This window comes from Monopterus albus, unplaced genomic scaffold (genome assembly GCF_001952655.1).
Source record: "Monopterus albus unplaced genomic scaffold, M_albus_1.0 scaffold19.1, whole genome shotgun sequence".
NCBI classification, from domain to species: domain Eukaryota; kingdom Metazoa; phylum Chordata; class Actinopteri; order Synbranchiformes; family Synbranchidae; genus Monopterus; species Monopterus albus.
This window is the reverse complement of record NW_018127899.1, coordinates 679,322-688,887: the sequence shown is the minus strand read 5'-3', so window position 1 is coordinate 688,887 and position 9,566 is coordinate 679,322. Positions and strand designations below refer to the sequence as shown.

The window sequence follows — 9,566 nt, the reverse complement described above, 5'->3', positions numbered from 1 at the left end:
AAATGGGCCCAAGCTCCCTGATTTTTTTTTTTTTTTTCCACAGGAACTTCACAAACGAAAGGCCTTGAGAGCCCCATTTGTAAGACTATATAAAAAGGTTAAATGTCTGCATAGCGCTCTCTCTCTCTCTCTCTCCTTTTCTCTCCAAAGAGCTGTTTGATAAAGGACACCAACAACTGTTTGCCTAGTAATAAAAGGGAATTTTCTCTTTTCAGAAACTTCTGAAAGACAGCAAGAAACCAAAGAAAGAAAGAAGCCATGGGATTTTGTGTAACATAAAATGATGCACTGTGAAGGACAAATTCATTTAAAATTCTTAAAAGTCAGTTGATGAAGTGATTTGATGTAAACATTTATCAAATGTTCTCTTAGTGGTAGATACAACCCCCCACCCACACACACACAGCCCTACACATTTTTTGCCATTTTGCAAACATTTGGAATGCAAGTATAAATATATATTTGTATGTGCATTTTTCATTGATTTGACACTATGCACATACACCATTTCTTTAGAAATTGTACACATGGTCACTTAAAGACATTGACATGTCCTGTACCTATTGAAGTAGTATTATATTGATGTTTCATGTATTTCTTTATGGATTCTTCTTCTTCAAACATTGCAAATTTTCAAACATGTTTCTGACTGGGGGGAATTAGAATTTTTAAAAAATACTTAAAATTACAGACTTAAATATCTCAACATGACAACATTGATGACAAAAACTAACATGTAGAAGTATAAGAGCCACACAAACAAAACTGTTTGTACCTGGAAGCTACACAAATTCATTCTCCAACTGATATGTCCTTCAACAGACAACCTTCTCCTACATTACATACACACTCGGGGATATTTACAAAGGTTTGTGGGTCATTTTCTGGTGATAAACAGTGAAATTGTGTTCATATTTACTAAGGTGTCGCACTGGGGATTTGAGTTGGAGAATTTTCACTGTAGAAACACAAGAAAAGCGACACCACAGGAATTTGCACATTGGTCTCATGCAATATGTATTTTCAGGCATTTTCATCGAGGGAGGAGAGAATGGACATTTATACAGCAACGCTCAGCACCTGATCAATCACTGCTGCATAGAGCGGCAGCTATTAGTCATCTGGTATCTCTTCAGAGTTGAAGGATAAGGCCGGTCATTTTGTGTATGAATAGTATTTTTAGCTGTCTCCATACAGAGACTAAAACCGACAATAAATTACCTCCACTCATTTTCTTAATGAAACCCCAGACCCAGCTATCCTGCTTCAAAGGCTCCAAGCTGGAATAATTTCCTGAAATTAGCATGAGTTGGAGTCAACTGCGCATGTGTGAGATTTTGGCACGAGCTCTCCTCTTTGTTTACACTCAAGTAGCTCCTCGTGCTCTGATCTGGGACCTGATGTGAAATCTCTCAGCTATAGGTCAAGGTCAAAGTGTTTATTTGCCATATGCACAGTTGGGAAACATGTTTCCCTGTCCAATGAAATTCTTACTTTGCTATGGTACTCCTACTCCATGACACTGCTGCCCGCAACACTTCTGTTGTTAATCCTTCTTCTTTACCCTGTCTTGTCAAAGTACAGCCATAAATTATTGGACACGTGATCCTTTATTAGCAACAAAATATAATCTGCTAATTATGATCCACTCCTCTGATATTCTCCTTCCACTCATTTTACTTGCACTTATTATGGTTCTGCTGCTTTAATGACTTGAGTGGGAACCACCCCCCAGTCTAGGTAATGTCAGGAAGTTGAGAAAAATTCCAGCAACATTAACTCAGTTTTGTTCCTCTTTCATACTGCCTTTAACACAACTGGTGCTTTTTTGATCCTTTCATAAATGATTAATTTTCAAGGCTCAAAGGCCCAAATGTTAGTCTGCATTCTCCATATTAACAGTCATGAGGAAAAAGAAAAAAGCCAGACATACAGTAAGTGAATCTGTCTGAAAAGTGTCATAACGGTATATTGTGGGTGTAATCTCTTTTTTTTTCTTTTTTTTTAACTAGCCCTTGTTCAGATGTACTTGAGAGGTACAGTACATGCATTAACACAAGCCCTGACTCCACCACTCTATTCTACTGCCTGAGCCTTACATTTTTAATAGAGACACTCGTCTCTCTTTCAATACCCAACATCTTTGATGATGAGACGGGCAAGTGAATTTCATTTGCGTCTAAAAGCTTGCAAACTATTCATTTCAAGACAATCACCGCGTTTGTGACGTCTAGGCAATTACTGAAACGATGAAAAATGGTAAACATTGGCCCAACATCTAAATAATTTAAGACTGCAAACATGCTGCTTCCATGTTTATGAAATTTGTTTTGTGTTTATAGAGTGATCATGTTGAAATGTTCCATGGCATTGAGCTGGCATGAAAGGTCATGTTTGAGCAAACTAATTCTAAGAAATTTGAGAAGGTCCTCTAGATTACACAATGACTCAGATTAGACAATAGACTCCACCCTTGTAAAGTCTTTGCAGACAAGCCAAATTCAGCACATCTGAAAACTATTTAGAGAACTAAAAGAGTTCTTCTGGACTTGATTTTTGGTCTGTTTGCTTGAATGTAGTTTGGTAAAAGTAAACTGTAACCTAAATTCTGCTTACACCCTGGGGGGACCTGTTTGCAATGTGCTCAGTTTTAATGTAAGAACAGCTTGGTGGGTCAGAAAGCTGTGCTGAAATTGATAGCACAGAGAGCTCAGTTTTTGGGGAAAAAAATATGCTGAGCTCAATTTGTACACACATCACCTCTTTGTGGCTGACGGCGCAGACTGCCATCTGTTTGAATGGACTACAGGAAAGTTAATCAATTTGGAAACATGGATAAAGTGTGTGTGTGTGTGTGTGTGTGTGTGTGTGTATATATGAAGTAGGTATTGAAATTTTTTTTTTTTGTTTGTTTTTTTTTAGTTTAATATGAAATAAATAACGTTTTTCATTTATTTACAGGCACTTTTCTTTTAGCTGTGCCCCAGAATGACTCCGATGCAGTATAATACAGATGACACCAGAGCTGATACACCCGTGGTCAGTTTCACTCAAATGTTATGTAACTACAAATCCTGTACATTTACTACAGTTTTATTAGAATTAGAAATACAGAAATCTTTATCTAATTAAACTATAATCTTTAACTAATTAAACTATAACGAAAGGTCCATATTTAAGAACCCACAAAGACCAGCACACCCTTCAGCAGTGAGAGTTCATTCTTTTCCTTAATTAATTGTATCTTTTTAGAGATTACAGGGCTTCAGACTCTGAGCGATCAGTTGCATTTTGCGACCAGATTTATTAAAGCTGTGACTGTTTCAGTCACACTGGGAGCAACTGCACTGCAAAATAAACAGGTTATGCACAAACGACTGCCGTTACTGTAGAAGTGGTCGACAGACGTAACAAACTCTGTTACTGTCATCACAGAGCTTATCTGCAGGTCTGTCACTGACTCCGAGACACGCTTCATCCCTGGACCCCTTTTTTACACTTGAGGTATATTTTTTCCTTTGGGGCATTTGAAGTGTAATCACACCAGACAGCTGCTTAAATCGGGTAGATCACTTGTTAGCCTATTTGTGTGTTGGATGGCTCAGCGTCCTGGTGTCACTGTGAGCTTTCTGGTTTTACTTTAGACTAGAAAGACAGGGAAAGTAATAAAATTAATAAATCTATGCATATAAACACTGCTGATTTTGTTCCCGATGAGCCAACATGAAAAACATTTTTTGTCCAGTACATTTTTGCTGTCATTCTGCTGAAGACCACACAGTCCTTCTGCTGACAGACAGCTGTTCTGATGAGGTTCGAGTCAGTATCGATTGAACGGATCAAACACCTAAGGTTTGACCCTGCACATGTTTGCTGCAGAGCTGCAGCCACCGGTGGTTAATATGTAAACTGTGAAGCTGTGGCGATGAAGATGCCCATTGGCCTCTGTTAAGCAAGCTGGACTGCTTAATAATTTGGAGACACTGGCCAATTTGAATTACTGTCAAATACTCCTGATGGCTCTTTAATCTTTCTGACAAATTTGATAGGGCTTTGTTGTGGAGTATGTCGGCATAACTGAGGCAAATATTTTGATGAAGTGGGTTAATATCTGATCATAACTTGGCTGGTTTTAGAACAGAATAGGACTTTGGTCTGAGAGTTTGTGAACAGGCTTTGAAAAGTCTTTTGAAGGTAAAATCTCAAAGTTATTACTGTACTTTTGTTTTTTTGACGATGGACAGTAGGTCGGCTGGTGCTGGGAATGAGGTTCTTTATGTGGACATTTATATTGATGAGCATGAACCTCGTAGAGGAATCCTGGACCTTCTCAGCAGACTGCGTCCTCACTGGAAGGAACAGAACATTCAGATGAAGGCAAGTGAATGTTTGTTTGCAAAAGTAGGTTTTATCTATAATTCACTGATCACTGCAATTTTGAAGTTTTGGCCATTAAGATGAATTTCTTTCAACTTCAAATCGTATGGAACCTGTGTAATCACAGGTTGTAGGGTTTGGTGCGCCTACGTAACTCCAAGGATGGGAAACGAGAAAGCCTCACTAATGCTACACCCTTATTCTGACTTGGAGGTGTTCACACACGATTGCAAAGTGTTTAGCTTTAGTGCTAACCTTGTAGTCACACTAGATCAACAGCCTGAGTTAACGTCTTCTGTTGTTACATTCATTTGTAGCAGATTACCATATAAGGCCACTTAGAAACAGTGTAAAAATAGCTTGCATATGTTCTGTTAATGTTAATTAGATTTTGAAGTGACGTGACATTAATGTCGCTGTATCGTGAATATCATTTTAACCTTTGTAGTCACTTAATTTTAATGACTTACTTTTTGACTTTCAAACAAAATGAATGAAATCTTTGTATGTTTAGCCTCTTAAGCTGTGTTAAGGGAAGATATTTTCAAAAGTATGATGGGCAAAACATCAAATTAGACTTCAGTGTGTTTTAGTCTGTACACACAAAAATCTTGTCAGACAACATTACTACATTCACAAGCTGAGAAGTAATTTAGGAACAGGTCCCACACGATGGGGTCTCCCTACAAGTTTTTCCCTAAACATGCCAGTTGGTTGTGATGTGGTACTCGTGTTTGCATGAGGATATAAAGTTAAATGAATTCAGTTTCATTTTGCGTTATGTTTGTGCAGCATCTAGTGAAACAAACAGTTGTTTGAAAACTGTGTTAACAAACACACCTTTAGCAATTGATCTGTTTTGCTGGCTCGTAAAAACTGTTGAAACAGTGTTACATCTACGGTAGTAAAGGCACATCTCCCCACAGGTGTTTTCAGTTACAACCCGTATACACCCTCATTCAAGACTGTTGGCATACGAGTGGTTTGATGTCAGACCACATTAACTGTGATGTTTGAGTTTCACTTTTTATTAAAGTATAGTTTTTAATGACCCTCTCCACTCAAAAATTTGTTTTCTTATTTGTATACCTGTTAAATATCTGTCCTCCACTATACTGACTGATGTAGGTGCATAGTTTCTCACTAAAGCTTGATTTATAGTTCTGCATTGAATCTGTCATAGGTACGACGTAGGTAATGCATAGCCCTGCTAGCCTAAACTTTTAGACTGATGAGCACCTCTCAGAAATGTAACGCCATGTCGACGGAGATATTATGTAAAACAGGTGCTTGAGTGGTGCAAACGTAAGTTACAACTCAAAAATTGGTCGTGGTATAGAGAAATTTAGTGTTGGGTGAGCTGGGAGCTAATCTGTAAACAACAATACAGCTAGGTGTGTTTGCAAAGGGAAGTGACACAAAATGCCTGGTGTGGGAACAGATGACAGCCGGTCCAATCCACTGCCAGTTCATTCACAATGAAGGACAAGGACCAGACATGTTGAATATACTGAATATTATTGATGCTCATCTTTTCAAAATAAAATCAGTCAGTGGAAAAACTGATTTATCAAAGCAAATTCGGATGTCTCAGCTTCTGTATATATGCTACTATTTTTTTTATTTATTTTTATTTTTTTATTTTTTTAAATTAAAAAGCCAAGGTAACTTGGACAACAGAGGTGTCGACTTTTTTTAAACCCTGGAAACAGATGTGTAGGTGTTGTCACAGCATCTGTTCAGAACAGGATAATGCCATTCTGGTCCCATGTGCAAACACAAGGTCCAATCTTTCAGAGAAATAGGGTTTATGTTTGTTAGGTGACAGCACATTGGATGGGTGACCTCTCTATCTACCCCTGGTCCAGTAATGTACACAAAGGAGACGATATTTACCTTCAGCCCTCACATCCCAACAGTTCCTTTAATGATGTATTGTGTTCGTTGAGTCAGAACACACACACTGTACAAGGGAAGGACACACAGCTTCTGCTGGTACACTTGTGATTTTAACTGTGCAGTGTTTTAGAGTTTTTTTTCTTTGAAATTATTTAGTTTTGACTTGTATTGAAATGTATATATTTTACCATTTTTGTTTTGTGCCTCCCTGTGATGCACATTGTAATCTTTTTGTTCTTTTTAATGAACTAACAGATTAAGCTCAAGATGATGCAAGTTCATTAATAAATCTAATTTATACATTGAAGCAATTTGAGCATTTTGCCTGCATTTGAAAAAAAATATACTTAAGAGGGATTACTAAAATCTGGAGACAATGTCAGTGTTTCACATAAATTAAAATTTTTTTTAAAAAAGACAATAGAAAATATAATTCTTATTCAGACAAGTCTGGAATAAAAATTACAAATGCATCTACAGTATTTGCTCATTTAGCACTTTTATAAAACAGTTTCTATTTTCCATTTATATATGATCAGAAGTAAGTTTAGTGCTTTAAATTGTGAGTTTTTGTTGTCAAATTGCAATTTATTAATGAACCTTATGAAGTACTGTACGATACTTTCTTGTAAAGACTACGTACAAATCAGATAACAATCTCAAAGCCAGTGGAAAACATCCAAGTGGTCTTCCATGCAGTATATAAATACTTGATCAGATGTCAAGGTGGTCATGTTTGTTCACTTTAAATCTAGATGAAAAACTGTTGTGTGCAAGTCTCATTTGAGGCTCACAAAATGCTGTGGAGACTGTGGCAGAGAATGAGAAGGTTTGAGAAACCACTGAATGACAACAAATGTCCGATGAGACCTTTGAAGGCAAACAGTGGTCACTGTGGTATGGTTGTGTACACATACAGTAACAAAGTACAGCCTGTGCTGGAAGTGTGATGTTTAACGTTAACAAGCTCAGGCGGCAGCTCACTGCCGCTGTACATCTGTCATTTACCTGCTGTCACAAAATCTACCTTTGCATAATTGTGTGTTGTTTTTTTTACATGCCAGTTTAATTGTACATTCAGTTATTTTTGGTTGTGTTTTGCTTTTGAGGAAAGATTATTTGCACTGTTGCAGCAGTGGTCAGGTGGTCTAAGAAGAGCCATGCTACCTTTGACAGACAGAGCAGTGGCCATCCTCCAAAAACTTCACCAGATGCATTTAAATAAATGCAGTGGTGGATGCATTTATTTACCTTCTAAAGCTCTGGGCTTTGTGTGACTCGTCAAGGATTGTTACAGCCTGATGTTTTAGCAGAGTGACCCATTAAACTAGCACATATTTCACTGACATCGTACTTGTAGAATAAGGCTATCTATGGCTGCCTGTAATTTTTTTTGTTTACATGTCAGTACTATTGGAAAGAAACTTCTCTGTTATTAGTGTCATTAAAGTTACACATAAGCACCAGTTTAGTGTTCTTAGAAAATCAGTGCTGATTTAAATGTTACAGATTCTTTGGAGACTACAGTATATTACAATTTATTGTATGCTGTACTTTAGTTTTAACTGGAAAAATCCAACCTGTGACTGTTTTTTGTATTATTCTGTTCATTGCAGACCTTCACAGAAGGCATCACCAACCAGCTGATTGGCTGCTATGTGGGCTCCGTCCAGGAACCTGGCTGTGTTTTGGTTAGACTGTACGGCAGAATGACGGAGCTCTATGTGAACCGGGACCGGGAGATGGAAATGTTCCAAGTCTTCCATGCCCATGGCTGTGGTCCACAGATCTTTTGCAGTTTCCAGAACGGCATCTGCTATGAGTTTGTTAGAGGAACAGTGCTGGACGACAAGCTGCTCCAACAACCCTCCATCTACAGGTCTCTCCCACAGCAGTTCTCACATTTTCATCTGTTCCTCTTGTAAAGTTCATTTGATCAACAGAGGAGTGTAGAGAAATGGTAAATATTTTAAGGGGAAGCTCATGGTTCATTGCTCACACCAATGTGCATCGATGTCCCCTGAAAGCCACTCATCTATGCAGACTGCCCAGACAAAAGATTTTTTTTTTTTTTTACATTACATTACTGCATCATCATATAAAAATGTGCACCATCAAAATCACAATGACCAGTGATTAAAATGACACGTGGAATTTAACTTACAGTGGAACCTCGGTTTTCGTATGCTCTACTTTCTGTATGATTCGGTTTTCGACGACTTTTTTCAGCGAAATTTTGTCCCAGTTTTCGTACATCTGCTCGGTTTTCGTACAGTTGATTGGTCGGTTCAGCGTCATTAGTCCGTACCAAACTCGTCCGCCTGCCCGCGTGACTTGGCCACTCATTTCTCGGAAGAAATGAGTGAAGGGAAGTAACCCCAGATGGGGCCTTGATACATGAAGTTCTTATGGAGGGGGATTCCCCATCCAAACAATAACCTCTCCTCCTCCCTCTCCCCTCCTCGACATCTTCCATACACCAACAAGTGTCTTCAATAAAGGTAAAAGTGATGTTAAATGTTCATTTATCCATTTCATTAGTCATTTATAGTTGTTTCTTATTGTTTTCTATGTAAAAATATAGTTATTTTCTATAAAATGTATTTTTTGTTAATATTGTTGGGTGTCTGGAACGGATTAATTGGATTTACATTATTTTTTTATGGGAAATATTGCTTCAGTTTTTGTACGATTTGGTTTCCGTCGGACTTTTTCGAACGGATTAATCACAAAAACCGAGGTTCCACTGTATCTGAAATTTCAGTTTTAAGATTTAAACATAATATAGCTGTTAAATTCTAAGAAATCACAGGATTTGTGATATCTTAGACCTGTCACTGATTTAGTTACCATTTAGTTTTATCCTAATTATTAACTTAGTTTTCTTATTCTGTTTTATTCTACTTTTATTCTATTTTAGTTTCTTAAATGGTATGGCATTCATTACTAGGTGAGAGAGAAACGGTATTTTGATTTTCTGTATGTCCTGCACATATGGTGTATTGACAGTAAAAATCTTTAATCTTGATCCTTGATCTTGATTTGAGGTCCGCTTTTGAGAATATTGTGAAACCTTGAAAATTTCTGGACATTGTGCATAGTTGAGTGTTTCAGTTGTGTTGATGCAGCTGTTTTTTTTTTTTTTTGTTTTGTTTTTTAAATAATTTTAGTTGAGTCACTTTTCATGTTGAGCAGTGTTTAACCACCTGTTTCATTCATTATTTTCATGATAACAGGTCAACATCATTACTTTCATTGCAGGACAGTAAGACACAACCCAGTCAGCTAAG

At 37.5% G+C, this 9,566-nt stretch overlaps 1 protein-coding gene across 6 annotated transcripts in view; it reads left to right on the top strand.

Annotated features, from left to right (window-relative positions):
- LOC109956369 (ethanolamine kinase 1) overlaps positions 1–9,566 on the top strand; it is a 56,015-nt gene that overhangs the window by 10,780 nt on the left and 35,669 nt on the right. For 5 of the 6 annotated variants that reach the window (XR_002274394.1, XR_002274393.1, XM_020593400.1 and 2 more), the window contains exons 2-4: positions 2,962–3,039; positions 4,245–4,377; positions 7,893–8,155. Coding sequence is in view for 4 of the 6 variants with exons in the window: in XM_020593400.1 (XP_020449056.1) it covers positions 3,014–3,039; positions 4,245–4,377; positions 7,893–8,155 (422 nt within the window). In the remaining 2 variants the exon portion in view is untranslated. The remainder of the gene's footprint in view (positions 1–2,961; positions 3,040–4,244; positions 4,378–7,892; positions 8,156–9,566) is intronic. The other variant, XM_020593401.1, reaches the window with a different exon arrangement.